At 42.5% G+C, this 17,784-nt stretch overlaps 1 protein-coding gene across 1 annotated transcript in view; it reads left to right on the forward strand.

The window, feature by feature from the left end:
* Positions 1-17,784, forward strand: part of ABCB1 (ATP binding cassette subfamily B member 1) — a 117,356-nt gene that overhangs the window by 13,782 nt on the left and 85,790 nt on the right. Inside the window, exons 3-4 of the mRNA XM_007447479.1 lie at positions 2,787-2,958; positions 17,372-17,423. Coding sequence (XP_007447541.1) covers positions 2,787-2,958; positions 17,372-17,423 — 224 coding nt within the window. The remainder of the gene's footprint in view (positions 1-2,786; positions 2,959-17,371; positions 17,424-17,784) is intronic.

The raw sequence follows: 17,784 nt of genomic DNA on the forward strand, positions 1-17,784 counted from the left end.
GTCCCCTGCATCGGCAGGCGGACTCTCAAGCACTGCGCCACCAGGGAAGCCCCTCCAAATTGTTCTTAATCCCACTCATTATTTCTTGCTAGATGATCTTGTCCACGCCCATGACTTGTGCTACATACGCTAGTGTCACGAAAGTACTCCTCAAACTGAATTTTCTGCTCGTATTCCCTGGATGGGCATGAAACAGGACCAAATGAGATTTCTCTGCCCCTTCTCTGGCCCCTTCCCCCCATATCTTTGCCTATTCTGTTTTGCCCTGTCTCAGTGAAGGGTGCTTCTTGGTCAGTTAGCTTCTTCCTGCGGCTCCTACACCTCACACCCCAAGCTTGGGAGACCCCAGTCTTCCCTGGGCACACTGTGATCGTTCTTGCCTCGACTTAGCGTCCTTTCTGGTTGCAATGCCTTCCTCCTTGCTTTTAAGCCCTTGCTGAACTGTTAAAGCTGGGAGGAAGCATCACCTCTATGAAGCTCTTCCACAAAGGAGGCAGTGACGCATTTGGTCAATTTTGTATCTGCTCTACTCTGTATACCATGCTGTCAAGGCTTAGGCAGAATATATATTGAATATACTTTTTTTGCTTTGCCTCCGTCCTTTAAACACTCTGGAAGCAGGAGTTGTAACTTTGGTATTTATTTCTGGCTTTTTTCAGTCATTGAGTAGGCATTTAGTAAATATTTATATTCATGGCCTGCTTGCTTTTATTATAATAGCCAGTGTTAGTTTTCGAGGTAAAATGTCCTGTGGGGTTGGTGATGAGGAAAATCCTTGTGTATCAACCATCTTCTCTTCCTCTACTGAGGAATTTGATACTTTGTCCATTTTATAGTCTCTGATAGAAGATACTAGATACTAAATGGTTTCTGCTCATCTCTAACCGCCCCCCTTTTTTTTCCCTTAAGGGGAAGGATGCTTAGTTAAGACAAAGTAAATAGTGGCAAAATATAGCCTGTGTTTCAATGAAATACGAAAAAAAGGCAAAAACGTATTCTCCCTTAAAGGTTTTAATTTGTAAATAGGATGTTTTTAGATTATGGAAAATACGTCATTAATTTAAGCTCATTTGATTACAAATCCTTCTTTCTTTCCTTCCTTCTTCCCCCCAACCCCTTCCTCCCTTCCTTCCCTCCCTTCTTTCTTTCAATTTGCCTGCAATTAAAGAGATGATGCACATCTGTACTGGTCTCTGGGAAGCATGCATCTAACTCATTCCTTTCCTTTTCCTTCTTACTATGGAGACCTAATTACATTAACATCATTTCACATTTGTGCTAATGCTGTTAGGTGGCCGATCTTTGACCCAAGCCACTTTTTTAAAGCCACAACACGTTTCCTCACTTGTGATTTTTCTGGGTTGAAAAATCTTGAGCTGAAAAGTCGCTTCCATTCTTGGAAATCAGAGTCACAAATACTGTCTTTCTGTTATTGTGCCATTAAAGATTTTTGTAATTTCCCAGAATGTCCTATGCTTCTCATCAAACCCGCATATGTAAGAGAAGGCAGATGAAATCTGGCATGTTCAAGGTGGTATGGCTGTAAATTGGTGCAGCCACTATGGAAAAGAGTATGGAGGTTCCTCGAAAAACTACAAATAGAACTACTATATGATTCAGTAATTCCACTATTGGGTATAGATCCAAAGAAAAGAAAAACACTAATTTGAAAAGATATATGCATCCCAGTATTCTTAATAACGTTATTTACAATTGCCAAGATATGGAAGCAAACTAAGTGTCCGTCAACAGATGGATGGATAAAGATGTGGTACACACACACACAGTGGAATATTACTCAGTCATAAAAAAAATGAAGTTCTGCCATTTGCAACAACTTGGATGGATCTAGAGTGTATTATGCTTAGTGAAATAAGTCAGACCTGAGAAAGACAGATACTGGATGTTATCACTTACATGTGGACTCTAAAAAATAAAACAAATAAATATAACCAGAAACAGACTCACAGATATAGAAATCAAACTGGTGTTATCAGTGAGGAGAGGGAAGGTAGGAGGGACGAGATAGGGGTAGGGGATTAAAGAGGTACAAACTACTGTGTATAAAATAAATAAGCTACAAGGATATATTGTACAACACAGGGAATATAGCCAATATTTTATAATAAATTTAAATAGAGTATAATCCATAAAATTGTTGAATCACTGTTGTACACCTGAAACTAATATATTGTAAATCAACTAAACTTCAATTTAAAAAAAGAAGACAGACTGAGTCCAATATAAAGAAGCAGGTCAGAACTGAAAAAAAGAAACAAATGCCTATTTCTTTTCTTTTTTTAATTACCTCAATACATTTATTTTTATTTATTTGTTTATTTATTTTTGGCTGCATTGGGTCTTCATTGCTGTGCGTGGGCTTTTCTCTAGTTGCAGCGAGCTGGGGCTACTCTTTGTTGCGGTGCACAGGCTTCTCATTGCAGTGACTTCTCTTGTTGCAGAGCATGGGCTCTAGGCGTGTGGGCTTCAGTAGTTGTGGCGTGCAGGCTCAGTAGTTGTTGCGCACAGGCTTAGTCACTCCGTGGCATGTGAGATCTTCCCGGACCAGGGCTTGAACCCGTGTCCCCTGCATTGGCAGGCGGATTCTTAACCACTGTGCTGCCAGGGAAGTCCCAAATGTCTATTTCTAATGAGTTTATCAGACCAGGGTGGTCGCAGTAGTAGTCTGAGAACTGTTTAGATTTCAGATATATTTGGAAAGTAGAGCTAACCATCCATGAAATTGTGCTAATTGTTCCTCTTCTCTGTGTTTTCTCATTTTTTAGTTTCGCTATTCGAATTGGCTTGATAAGTTGTATATGGTGTTGGGGACTGTGGCCGCCATCATCCACGGAGCCGGACTCCCCCTCATGATGCTGGTTTTTGGAGACATGACGGATAGTTTTGCAAATGCAGGAAATTTAGGAAACCTAACTATTTCAGAAGTAACTAATGGAAGTAAGTATTGTTTGCTGTACTGATTTTGTTGGAATCTTTGCAGAAAAATCATTCGCTCAGAATGAAGTTTGTGGAGCCCTTACTAAATATGCACTAGTGTGTTTAGTGCTGTGGAGGGGTCTGAGCTACAGTTCATATTTGGAATGAATCCCAGAAGATAATATTCACAAGCATTAGAGTATACAGTGGAAGTGCTGGTAGAGATATATAGAAAAAGAGCTCTGTGAAGTCAGAAATATCCCAGGCAGTTTCAGGAAGAGGTATAGGAGCCTAATATGGACTTTGAATGATAACTAGGAATCAGTTGCGAGATTCTCTGACATATTAGATGTGGGTATAAGAAACAGGAGTTTAAGATGATTCAATAGTTTTTAGCTGGAGAAACTGGATAAACTGGATGCAGTTACCATCAGTTGAGATGAGGAAGATGGAGGGGAGAGTATTTTGGCAGTACACACCAGAAATTTAATTTTGGACATTGCCACAGGTTAGGCTCTTTGTTTTATTTATTTATTTGGTTGCACCAGGTCTTAGTTGTGGCAGGTGGGCTCCTTAGCTGAGGCTCACCAGCTCCTTAGTTGCAGCATGTGGGCTCCTTAGTTGTGGCATGTGAACTCTTAGTTGTGGCATGCATGTGGGATCTAGTTCCCTGACTAGGGATCGAACCCAGGCCCCCTGCCTTGGGAGCTCGGAGTCTTACCCACTGCGCCACTGGGGAAGTCCCAGGTTAGATTCCTTGGAAACATATGAAAATGGAGAAATGGGGACAAGAGAAGTGGTGTGTGTGTGTGTGTGTGTGTGTGTGTGTGTGTGTGTGTGTTTTAGGATGAGAGAAATAACAGCTTGTTTGTATGCTAATGGAAATGATCCAAAACAGAGGAGAAAGTGATGCTCTGCGAGAAAGGAAAGAAATTTGTTTGAGTGATATCCTTGAGAAAGGATGGAATCTTATGCTCAAGATGGAATACTTGCTTGAGGTAGGAGCACAAATAGTTCACCCACAATAACGGGTGGGAAGAGAGAGTATTTGAGTGTCAGTGCCCAAAGGTGGGTAGATGAGGACATGAGAATTTGTGGAACTTTTCTTCTGATAACTTCAATTTTTTCAGTCAAATAAAAAGTAAGACATTTGGCTGAAAAAGAAAGGAGATCGAAAACAAGTTTATGGGAATTCCCTGGCAGTCCAGTGGTTGGGACTCTGCACTCTCACTGCTGAGGGCCTGGGTTTGATTCCTGGCTGGGGAACTAAAATTCCATAAGCCTTGTGGCGTGGCCAAAAGAAAACATTAAAACAAGTTTCTTAGGATAGTGAGAAAGTGAATGGACTAGGGTGTCACGCACACACACTTTCACACTCTCGAACTTGATTGAGGAGGGACTGGTTGATAGCTGTGAGCTCCCAAATCACCTTTGGTCAAGCATACCCGAAGACTTACAGCCTGTTGTGCAGTCAAGGGGTAGAAACCTTGATAAGGCCTGTTTGAGAACACGCCAGAGAATAAAGTGATGTAGCTTTTGCATAAGTCTCTGATGAATACTATGAATCCTTTCCCCCAGAATATATGCATGCCAGTAAATATGCATGCCAATTGGGGGTATTTATAGATCCTCTGATACCTGTCTGTGGATCCGGGGAACTCTTTTTTGTGATTCTGAAGAGCACATTGTTTACCCTGAGGAGGGACTGCTTCAGTTCTGTGAAGACAGGTAATAAATTGGGCCAGAAAATTTTATAGTATGTTTGAGCTCTGTAAAATTATTATGCATTTATTATGCCCCTTCATGGCATTCAAATGGACCTGGCAAAAGATGTTGTACCACGTTTGGATTGGCACCTTTCATACCGTTCACCAAAAGGAGGCACTTGGTGCTCTCTGAGTTCATTGGTTCCCAGGCATGCTATAATTTAGCAATAATCTTTGGAGTTGGTTCTCAGCTGACTTTATGTGTACATCTATTCCCATTCTGATCCTACCCACTTTTTATGAAATCCAGACACACACATTGATCTAACTGTGGGAGGTGTTTTACTTATCATGCTGTGCACCTGCATGCGTTCCATGGAGGGCCAGCTGCTGAACTCAGCTGTGTTTATCAGGAAATACTGGGCTATTAACACAGCTGTTGAAAATTGGCCCAGTCTGGGAAGAGTAGACTATTATATGGCTGCCTGAAGCTAGCAGAGCTGAACTTGGATGGGCCACGGTAAACTCACGTGTGCTATGTGGATTGGTCTTCTTCAAAATTTATTTTTATTTTCTGTTTTTAATTAATTAATTAATTTATTTATTTATTTTGTGGTACGCAGGCCTCTCACTGCTGTGGCCTCTCCTGTTGCGGAGCACAGGCTCCGGACGTGCAGGCTCAGCAGCCATGGCTCACGGGCCCAGCCGCTCCGCGGCATGTGGGATCTTCCCGGACCGGGCCACGAACCCGTGTCCCCTGCATTGGCAGGTGGGCTCTCAACCACTGCGCCACCAGGGAAGCCCCTAAAATTTTTTTTATACAATGTTTCATGGTTACTTTCTATTTCCGGTTATTACAAAATACTGGCTATATTCCCTGTGTTGTACAATACATCCCTGACCCTGTCTTACACCCAGTAGTTTGTATCTCCCACTCCTCCACCCCTATATTGCTCCCACACACACTGGTAACCACTAGTTAGTTCTCTGTATCTGTGAGTCTGCTTCTCTTTTATTATATTTACTAGTTTGTTGTGTTTTTATTTATTTATTTATTTAATTTATTTTTGGCTGTGTTGGGTCTTGGTTGCTGTGCATGGGCTTTCTCTAGTTGTGGCTAGCGGGGGGCTACTCTTTGTTGCAGCGTGCGGGCTTCTCGTTATGGTGGCTTCTCTTGTTGTGGAGCACGGGCTCTAGGTGCTCGGGCTTCACTAGTTGCAGCATGCGGGCTCAGTAGTTGTGGCTCGCGGGCTCTAGAGCGCATCCTCAGTAGTCGTGGTGCACAGGCTTAGTCGCTCTGTGGCATGTGGGATCTTCCCGGACTAGGGCTCGAACCCGTGTCTCCTGCATCGGCAGGCAGATTCTTAACCACTGTGCCACCAGGGAAGCCCTGTTGTGTTTTTTAGGTTCCACATATAAGTGATAATATCATACAGTATTTGTCTTTCTTTGTCTGACATTTCACTTACTGTAATGCCCTCCAAGTCCATGCATGTTGCTGCCAGTGCCAAAATTTTGTTCTTTTCTGTGGCTGAGTAGTATTCTATTGTATATAGGTACCACATCTTCTTTATTTATCTGTCAGTGGGCACTTAGGTTGCTTCCATATCTTGGCTGTTGCAAATAATGCTGCTGTGAACATTGGGGTTGCATGTCTGACTAGTCTTTTTTTAAAAAAAACCCAAGTGCATTAACATATACATACATTATACCTACATCACCCAGATGTTAATTGGCCTTTACTCTCATAAGAAAATAATTGATCTCTTTAAGTAGAAGTACTGACGATTACTATGTCTTGGTGTTTGTTACCTGGTCCACCTTTAGATGTGTGAGATGGGCAGTAACCTGTCTTAGTTACCCAACATCATACGTAAGTTCTCAGAATGGTCCAGCTGTGGAGACTAGCTCCTCCTAGGCCTCTGCATTAGCTCGTAAGCTGGTTGTTTGGACTGCATCTTCATAGATGTCCGGATCATAGGGCTTCCAACGGGGACAGTAGTTCACGTTGCATTCCTTGCCAGTCCTTCCCATTCAGCTCCCTCTTCCAATCTTGGGAAAATTTAGAGAACTATTTGGAAGTTTTGTCTCTGTCTGTGTCACCTTCTTGAGAGGCACTGTATTCAGTGGTTAAAGTGCAGACTCTGGAGTTGGACTGCCTGGGACTGAAACCCCACCTTTGCCCCACTTTTTAGTTAGGTTTGGGGAATTTTTTCATACTTTAATTTCTCAACTTCAAAAAAAGGTTGGATAACAATAGAACCTACTTCATAGAATGGTTGTGAAAATTCAATGGATTCCTCATTTAAGGCTCATGGAAGAGGATTTAGTCGTAAAAAAGTACTCAATAAATGTTAATTATTGTTATTATTATCAACAGGAAACTCATACTTCCATGTTCCTCACAAATGAACCTTCATAACTTGCAGTGATGATATGGTTCCTTATCTCATTTCATCATTTTTTTTTTTTTTTGCGGTGTGCGGGCCTCTCACTGCCGTGGCCTCTCCCGTTGCGGAGCACAGGCTCCAGACGCGCAGGCCCAGCGGCCATGGCCCACGGGCCCAGCCGCTCCGTGGCATGTGGGATCTTCCCGGACCGGGGCACGAACCTGAGTCCCCTGCATCGGCAGGCGGACTCTCAACCACTGCGCCACCAGGGAAGCCCTCATTTCACCTTTATAGAGCTCTGTGATACTACCTCAGTTTTCATATTTGTTGAAAGGCATACTGCAAATCACTCAGTACCTGTTATGGATGTGAATAATGATCCCTTTCAGCAGCATTTCCTTAGTAACTGTGGACTGCTAGGCAGGCCTCTCAGGGAAGGCAAGGTCCTCAAACTATGGCCCATGGGCCATATCTGGCCTCTTTCCTCTTTTTATGCCACTTGTGAGCTTAGAATGAATTTTACGTTTTTAAATCACTGGGAAAAATTAAAAGAATATTTTTGTGACACAAAAATTATGTGAAGTTGAAATTTCAGTATCTATACAGTTTTAATGGAACACAGCCATGCCCATTCATTTGAGTATTATCTGTGGCTACTTTCACAACACAGTGGTGTAGTAGAGTTGTTGTGACAGAGACCATATGGTCCACAAAGCCTGAAATATTATCTGATCCTTTACAGGAAAGGGTTGCCAATCTCTGAGGCAGGGTATTGAGTAGGGGGTTATTATCTTCGATCAGTCCACCAGTGAATATGTATTAAAGCATTCTGTGAGCCAGCCATAGTATGTGTCCTAAGTATTCATTCCCAACCCCCAAGAAATTTAGCATAATGGGTAGAATGGGCAAGGAAGCCAACAAATGCAGTTGGATATGATTAGTGCTATGATACAGAGATAACACAAACTACTTGGGAAGGAGAGGATGGGTGTCTGGCTCCATCTAGGAATCGTGGCAGGCTTCCAAGAGGAGGTGATGACCAAGTTTGGTCAGATGGTACCTCTCTCATGCACAAAATAGACGTGTTCTATGTGACAAGTGAAACCATTTAAAAACAAATATTAAAAAAAAATATATAGTTAATACCCTTCTCTCACCACCATTCCTGATTGCCACTCCCCTGTATATCCTTCTGTGTCTTTTCAAGGCTCCATGCTATCTCTGTTGTAATTTTTACTCTAGAACACTCAGTATCTTGTCATAAATCTGTTTGTAGATTCAGACTTCCAAATGTCCTGAAAGCTGCCTTGGTGAGGGGAGTGGATAGCAAAGGTTTTGATGCTGGTCCTGGAGCCGAGGGCAAATGAGCTCTCTGATGCTTCTGGTGGGAAGGCCAGCCTACTGGGGCCTCAGACACTCTCAGACCTTTCTTCTTGCCCTTCCCTGGGTAGAACCTCATGACCTCTCTGTGGGGGTAGGCTAGGTACCAGAGCCTGCTTGTTGGACAGGAAGTATTCCTTGCTTCAGGAGACTTAGATTTGCTAAGGCTCCTGAAAGCCTCAGAGTTTTACACTAAACATAGGATTTAACTAGATAGTTTGAAAAACTTTTTGAGCAAGCAGATCCTTTTTTTTTTTTTTTTTTTTTTTTGGGGTACCGCTGGCGTCTCACTGTTGTGGCCTCTCCCCTTGCAGAGCACAGGCTCCGGATGCGCAGGCTCAGTGGCCATGGCTCACGGGCCCAGCCGCTCCGTGGCATGTGGGGTCCTCCTGGACCGGGGCACGAACCCGTGTCCCCTGCATCGGCAGGCGGATTCTCAACCACTGCGCCACCAAGCAGATCCTTTTATGCTGCTGTAGTAGACCCCTCAAAGACTTTCTCCTCTCCCAATGCCTTTCTCTGATTATCAGACAGCGGCCTTCATTCTGTTCTTTTTGTTGTGGATCTGATTTCCTGACACCTTACTCCCTTAAATCGCTATCTTGTTAGGTTTTGCCTTTGCCTTAAAACCTCTGATGACTTGAGCCTTGCGAAGTCATCTGTGTGAACAGAACTTAACCACTGCTGAAATTCTGTAGTATTCTGTGAATTCTCATCTTCCTCATGAGACTATTCAGTGCCTGCACATGAGCCTGGATAAAGGTGCTTGTGATTTTAGACACGTTGTGTTAAAGGTGACAAGTTGGGTACAAGTGTAAATGATATCCAGGCAGTTTGAGAAATGAGACTGAATCTTGGCATAAAGAATTGGACTAGTGATTTGAGAACATTTGAGTTGAAGGAATGATAAACCTCCTGGGATAGGATATGGAGAAAAGTAAAAGGAATGGGGAGTTCTAAGCCTTGAGGAAGACTCAATTTTTAGCAGTAACTAAAGCCGATTTTTATTGAGCATTTAATATGTGCTGGGCACTGTGCTTAGTGCTTTACATATATTAACTCCTTTATTTCTTTCATGGACATGAGGTTGATACTATTATTATGTATATGTTACAGAGGAGGAAACCAGGGCCCAGAGGGTTGAGTATATTTAAGTTGCCTAAGGGCATAGAGTTAGTAATTAGTCAGTATTTGAACCCATGCAGACCAGTCCCAAGTCCATGCACTGAACGAGAAAGAGGGACACCCAGAAAGGAAGACAGTGAGGATTATGAGTTAATCGAGAAATGAAAGTACGTGGGGGAGATCTGCTGTGTCTCATTGTGGGTAACACCCAGAAGTTCTCTTCACATAAACTCTTCATTATTTATTGTCTCTAATGGTTCAGTCGATGGTACATCAACATGAATGGCTTCTCTCTTTCTCCATAACTATATCATGGTTGGTTCCATTTAATCTCCTACCAGATTGTGGGCTGAGGAATGGAACAAATGAGATACTCAAATTCTAGTACAAGTTAATAATTCAGAGAAAAAGGGGAAATGAGGAAATATATTTATAACTTATAGTTATCATTTACCATTTCTACTCTCACTTCTCTGAAACTCATATGAGAAACGTGGAAACTGTTCGTAAAATGCCAGTTCTCAATAATAATATCTATATTTTGCTGCTTAAACTATGAGCATATAAACCACATGCAGATCTTGAATGTGTGTTTCAAGACTTCGGTGTTGTAAACAGAAAAAATTGCCATCTCTGTCCTCAAGGCTAGCATTATGAGTGTTCTCCAGACTAGAATGTTAGTTAATACTTCAGTTCTAAGTACTTCATAAAAGTTTCTGTGATGGATGTTTTCTTTTCATTTGCTCAAGGCTTTCCTCTGCTGCTAACCATTTCATGGGAAAAATTCTGAGAGATAAATTTCTGGAAAATTGAGTACCAAATAATGATAGAATATTTAGAAGTATATTGTTTAGTGTGGCAGCTTATTTATTTATGTATTTCATTATTTTAAAAATTCTTTCTTTCTTTGGCTGCACCAGGTCTTAGTTGTGGCACGCGGGATCTTTGTAACTGCGTGCGGGATCTTTAGTTGCCGCACGTGGGATCTTTAGTTGTGGTGTGCAGGATCTTTTAGTTGTGACATGCAGGCTCTTAGTTGCGGCATGCGTGTGGAATCTAGTTCCCTGGCCAGGGATTGAATCCCGAGCCCCCTGCATCCCTGCATTGGGAGCGTGGAGTCTTAACCATCAGGGAAGTCCCAGTGTGGTAGTTTATTTTTAAGCTTGAGTTAAAACTTAAAATATGACTAGTTTTTCTGGAATAGTAGTAGTAGTGTAGTATGGTCAGTTTTTGTTTTTTTTTTTTGGTTAGTATTGGGGAAATGTTTCTTCGAGCCAAAAAGTAGATTAGTTAGAATGTAATCTCTGCAATATATTATAAAAGTCAGCAAAAAAAATGAAGATAGACAACACCTGACCCATTATAGGTGCTTAAGAAGTGGGATGAATAAACGAAAGACGGAATCACAGAATTTTGTAGGTGAAAAAGAGCCTAGAAAATTATCTGGCCCAAACCCATAATTTGATAGATGTAGAAACCAATGCTCAGGAAGTTGAGACAAAGTGACCAGAATGGAATTGCTTGTTAGTGGACAGAGCTGAGCTCCTGGGTCAGGAATCCTGCCTTTTATTCTGGCATTTTTCCCACTCTACTTGTGGTTTCAAACTCTGCCTAAAATTGAAGCAAACTCTAGTGCTTTTCACTTGGTCTTTTCTCTCCCTAAGGTGCCATCCTGTAGACTTACGTATTGGTATATCAGGCAGGTCAGCCCCAAGGCACAGCTCTTCAGGCCAGTGTGAAAGCAGCACACGTGAGGTGACTGTGGCTCCCAGAGTCACCTCTGTCACGTGCAGTCAGCTCAGCCACACTGTCAGACAAGTGCCAGAGGAATTGATCTAGGCAGAAGGTCCAAATTCCTCTTTCTTGTGTTATTTTTTTTAATTGGGGTATAATTGCTTTACAATGTTGTGTTCGTTTCTGCTGTACAGTGCCGTGAATCAGCTCTTTGTATACATACAGCCCCTCCCTCTTGGACCTCCCTCCCATCCCACCCACCTAGGTTGTCACAGAGCACGGAGCTGAGTTTCCTGTGCTTTATAGCATGTTCCTGCTAGCTATCTATTTTACATATGGTAGTGTATATATGTCAGTCCTAATCCTCTTGCTTGTGTTTGATGGAGTTTCCTGCGCAAGACTGGGAAAACTGGAATCCTAGCATTCTTGAGCTAGAACGGACCTTGAAGACCATTGAAGGCAGTGGTTTACTAACGTCTTTAATCAGGGAGTCCCTGCGTGTAAATTACATCTGTCATGGATGCTTGCCAGGTAAAACAGCAAGTTTGCGGCATGCGGGATCTTTCAGTTGCAGCATGCAGACTTCTTAGTTGCGGCATGTGAACTCTTAGTTGCGGCATGCATGAGGGATCTAGTTCCCCTACCAGGGATTGAACCTGGGCCCCTTGCATTGGGAGCGTGGAGTCTTACCCACTGGACCACCAGGGAAGTCCCTTACTTGGTTTTAGAAAAGGCTTTCTTTACCCCAGGTAGTAGGGGAGTGGTCTGCTGTATCTCTGTTTAATTCTACAGTATGTGAGACACATATACAAAATAAGAGAGTGGTTGGTTGGAATATTTTCATAAATGGTCTGCGTGTGTGGTAGCTCTGTGAAACCTTTGTACATCTTTGGGACAAGCTTGCGTACAGCAGATAGAGCAGGGTGTGTGCCGAGAGTACAAAGATAAATGTACCCTCCTGTTCTCTAGGAGGTCACACCAATGGGAATGGAAGGAGGAGATGGATGTAAACCATGGTATGTCTATTCTAGTGTTGATTTAGTAAATTGAATCGTGTGTCAGTTATTCTGGAATCCTGTCAGTCATCCTGTTTGCGGGTAAGCCACTTGGAAGGAGGTCATATTGAGCTCATTCGTGGAGGAGAGGTCTTTTCCAGGAGCAATATCGTGGTAAAAGGGCAGAGAGTGGAGAACGGATAAAGGCTTGGAGGAGGAAAGCTGTCATCCCTTCTCTACTGCATCTTGTCTTAGTATGTGGAAAGTGGTTTTTAGTCTAAAAGGCCGGAGCTTAGTCTCATGAGATTTAAGCAAAATATTTTGTCGTGCCGTTTCCTCTCTGGTCCCCAAGGGCAAAGGCTTCAGGAACATGACAGTCAAGCAGAGACTTGGGCACTGTTTTCTTTCATGCTGCAGCTTCCCCGACCCCGACCCCGAGATGGTGACTGCGCAGTGCCCTGGCTACTGGGATGAGGTGAAAGGTGTGGGGTTAAAAGTCATCTGGAAAGTCATTGTGTGACTTATTGTGGTAAGATTGCAAAGGGACCATAGGACATGTGATGGATCTTGGATTTTATCCTTCATGCAGTGGACTGTCGTTGAAGGTTATTGACAGAAGCAACATAATTGTATTCTTGTTCCCAAAGATAAAATCTGGTGGCAGTATAAAGATCTGATTGGAGTAGAAAGACCAGTTAGGAGGCTCTTGTTAGAGCAGAGGTAAGAGATGACAGAGACCTGAACCAGAGCACTAGCCATGAGGATGCAGAGCATTTTAGTGGCTTTAGGACAGATGCAGGAGTCACTGAAGCTGCAGAAGTGGTCGAGGTCATCCTGGGAGTGAGCATAAAATTCTGCGAAACACCAGCATGGAGAGAGGAGGGAGAGCACGAGGGACCGGTGAATGAGACCAAGAGAGTGGGATCAGAGTGGCGGGAGAACCAGGAGAATGAGGTTCTGGTACGCGGGCCTCTCACTGCTGTGGCCTCTCCTGTTGCGGAGCACAGGCTCCGGACGCCCAGGCTCAGCGGCCGTGGCTCACGGGCTTAGTTGCTCCATGGCACGTGGGATCTTCCGGGACCGGGGCACAAACCCGTGTCCCCTGCATCGGCAGGCGGACTTTCAACCACTGCGCCACGAGGGAAGCCCCAACCAAGTATTTTATTAAAATAAAAGCTACACTGAAATGTTTGCCTTTTCTTGTTGGGGGAGTGGGGATAAATTAGGAGGTTGGGATTAACATACACGCACTACTATATGTAAAATAGATAACCAACAAGGACCTACTGTACAGCACAGGGAACTCTTCTCAATATTCTGTAATAACCTATATGGGAAAAGAATCTAAAAAAAGTACATATATATATATATATATATATGAATCACTGTGCTGTATACCTGAAACTAATACAACATTGTAAATCAACTACACTTTAATTAAAAAAAAAGATTTGGTTTTAGGATAAAAAAAATTTGGCTTTTCTCTACTGATTATTTGGCTGATATTGTTATACAGCCCTGAGAGTTTCTGGATTTTCTCACTGAAAAATAATAATAACCTTTGGATACTTTTCCAGTATTCTTTATAACGGTTGGTCTGGGCAGTAGCCCTTTGAGATCCATACAGGTAAAAAGTTATTGGACTATATGATCTCTAAAGTCATTTCAGCCTGAAAGTTTTGGTTTTCTGAGAAAAAATGCCTCTGGATAAGAATTTTATGAGAGGCTCAATAGAGGAAAGAAAAATCTCTGGGCCAGAGAGCTCTTAATTAATAAAAGTTGATTGGAGGGAGTCTAAAGAACATATCTTCATTTCATTCTTTGGTGAGTAGAGATCATGTCTGTCAGAGGACTTGAATGCTCCATTTTTTTTTTTTTTTTTTTTTTTTTTTGCGGTACGCAGGCCTCTCACTGTTGTGGCCTGTCCCATTGCGGAGCACAGGCTCCAGATGCACAGGCTCAGTGGCCATGGCTCACAGGCCCAGCTGCTCCACGGCATGTGGGATCCTCCCGGACCGGGGCACGAACCCGCGTCCCCTGCATCGGCAGGCGGACTCTCAACCACTGCGCCACCAGGGAAGTCCTGAATGCTCAATTTTTTAATTTACTGGTGCACTTTGACACCACCGAAGCACAAATAAAAGGTACTTGGTGCAAGAGTTGGTTTCTGATGACTGAAATTATATATATATATATATATATACACACACACTGAGAGAGAGAGAGAATATTGTACACATAAACATAAAGGACTCAGTTTTGACCTTGAACATAATTTTTACTTTCTGAGCTGAATAAATGTGATGGTAGACCTAGAAGCCACCATTGCCAAAGAATGTTCAAATTCTCTTGGTCCCTTATCTCTAGAATTGAGAAAACTGGTAGTAGCAATGAGTAGAAAACAGATATTTAGTTAGACGTGAAAATTTGTCTCGATTTGGTTGTGATACACACTATTGACATTTCCTGCCTAGATCATCTGCAATGAGAGATCTTCTGAGACTGATGTGGAGAAAAATCCTCACCCAGCTATCAATATTTAATATCCTGTTTTATCTTTGAAAATATGGAGCAGAAGCAATCTCATAACTGATTAGAAATTTATCTGTACACTTATTCCAGTTGACATAAGATGGAAGCTGTCAAGTTTCTCTGCTGCATGTTTTGCTACATCTCTGCATCTCTGTATGACTTCCTACTTTCTCTCTTACTCCTAAATGTAGCCTTCCATGGGGTGCTGTGCTTGGTTGTCATTTCCTCCCTACCTGCCATCCTGTCCTCACAGGTGAGAAGAGATGGCTTTTTTCTTTCTTGAATTTAGCTATGACCTCTAAGATGTGAGACTCCTACATCTTAAGACCTAAATCTGTCTAGAACTGGAGGGCCACAGTTTGAATACTTACTGGACATCTTCAGTAGAATGTCCCAGGTACCACAGAATAAAGATCTTCAAGACTGAACTAATAATCTGCTCACATCTGCCCAGATCTCGTCTTTTTGCTGACTTCTTATTTCCCACCACGACATCACCCTTGTCCCGATGCTTAAACTCAAGGTCTTGGTCGTTTTTTATTGTTACTCTTGCTACTTCTGTTCCGTTGGTTGCTAGAGCCTGTAACTTCTCACTCTCTAAATCTTACGGGTACTTTCCTTGTTTCCTATTCTCATTTTCACCGTCTTTCCTTACATATTTGCAGTAGCTCCATCTGTCAGTCTCCCCCATTCCAGTTAAACTTACACATTTCTGGTAGCTGAGTCATCCTAGACCAAACCTCTGCTCTTGTACTTTTCTGCTCAAAACCAGGGAATGCTTACTAGTTTTTATACACCATACCTGTGGAGCCTAGATTATCTCTCAACCATATATCCACCTCCTTCCATCCACACAACACACCCACACCCCCGCCAAAGCGGCTTATTCATTCTTCAAACATGCGCTGAACTTCTGTCTATGTTGTTCCCTTTGCCAGAACTTTTCTTCCTCTTTCCCGCACCTGTCAAAATCACACTCATCTGACCCAGGCTCTCTCATGTTACACTGTAACTTTTGAAATAACTACAAGATTTATAGCGTGCCTCCCTATTGATCCAGCCATCTTGATTATGACAACTTATCCTGCAAAAATATTTGCCGTATTTAATATATATGTACAGGTTTAATGCAGCATTGCTTGTAAAAGTAAGATATTGGAAGCAACTGAAATAGATGCAACTTAGAAAAAAATAAAGATACACATATATACACACATACTGACATGGAAAATCGGCCAGAGTGTGGACTGTGATTCTCCCTTTCAAAATAAGCATGTGTTGGGTTTCCCTGGTGGCGCAGTGGTTGAGAGTCTGCCTGCTAATGCAGGGGGACACGGGGTTCGTGCCCTGGTCTGCAAGGATCCCATGTGCCGTGGAGCTGCTGGGCCCGTGAGCCATGGCCGCTGAGCCTGTGCGTCCGGAGCCTGTGCTCCACAACGGGAGGGGCCGCAGCAGTGAGAGGCCCGCGTACCGCAAAAAAATAATAAAATAAATAAATAAATAAATAAAATAAGCATGTATGTGTATGTGTATACTTGCATACAGAAAAGAAAATCTGAAAAAAAATCTCCCCAGAATAATGAACAGTGGCTAGTGCGTGCGTGCGTGCGTGCGTGCGTGTGTGTGTGTGTGTGTGTGTGTGTGTGTATTTAGGCGGGGGTGTTAAAGTTTTAATGTACCTTGTCCCAAAATGTTAACATTTTCTAATACTGCATGATGAGCTGACTGGTATTTATGACATTTTTCTTTGTATTTTATATATATATGTATTTTTTTTTAGCAATTCTTTTATTTATATTTCTTTATTTAGTTGTGGCTCCCTGGCTCCTTAGTTGTGGCAGGCGGGCTCCTTAGTTGCGGTTCACCGACTCCTTAGTTGTGGCCAGCAGGCTCCTTAGTTGTGTCTCGCTGGCTCCTTAGTTGTGGCTCACGGGCTCCTTAGTTGTGGCATGTGAACTCTTAGTTGTGGCATCCATGTGGGATCTACTTCCCTGACCAGGGATTGAACCCGGGCCTCCTGCATTGGGAGCTCAGAGTCTTAACTGCTGCACCACCAGGGAAGTCCCCTGTATTTTTTTTCCCGTGTCCCCTGCATCGGCAGGCGGACTCTCAACCACTGCGCCACCAGGGAAGCCCAAGTCCCTGTATTTTATATTTTTAAAATAAAAATAAAAACTGGAGAAATGCAGTATTCTATTTGAAATACTAAGTGCTTTAGTGTCAAGTCTGCACTGATATTTATCAGGACAAAGCGCCTAGAAAGGATTTTTCTCTATGTCATCTTGCAGTGATATTGTATAAAATATTTTAATCCAGGGACACTAGTATTTCTGCTGACAGACTCCTTAATCAGTGTGGCTTTCTTCTTGCAAACAAGCTTCATTGAATTTAGTGTGTGTGTGGTTGCACACAGCTGGTAGTAAAAGATTTGAATGGATGCCGTGGTGCTTACACATAATTGAAATTAAATCAGTTTGACCTATTTTTGTGTAAATTGTTAAGTGGCACAAGTTTGATTCATTTTTAATGGAAAACAAAGAGACATAACAGTATATGCTTTGTGGTGATCTAGGTTTTATGGACAGTACGTATTTCGGCAGAAAGCTGGAGGAGGAAATGACCACGTGAGTAGATGTTTTCCTTACTATTGCTAAGCATTTCAGTCTCAGTCCAATTGTAGCAATGTTTGAAATTTTGTGTTACCATAATAAAGATTCAAAGTTTTGAGGAGAGCAACATCATTTTTTTCTAGGAGGATACAATGTAGGATATTTTTTTTTTTTTAAAGAAAATAATTTGCTGCGTAAGATGTGCTAAAGTTAAGGTTAAGCCTGGATTGGACTGATGTATGCCTGGTAAATATAGAATATCATCTATAGGGAAATGAGAGGAGTTCAAAGTGGCCTTATTTAAAATGCAGTTAGGGCTTCCCTGGTGGCGCAGTGGTTGAGAGTCCGCCTGCCGATGCAGGGGATACGGGGTCGG

This window comes from Lipotes vexillifer, unplaced genomic scaffold (assembly GCF_000442215.2).
Source record: "Lipotes vexillifer unplaced genomic scaffold, Lipotes_vexillifer_v1.1 scaffold474, whole genome shotgun sequence".
Classification (NCBI taxonomy): domain Eukaryota; kingdom Metazoa; phylum Chordata; class Mammalia; order Artiodactyla; family Lipotidae; genus Lipotes; species Lipotes vexillifer.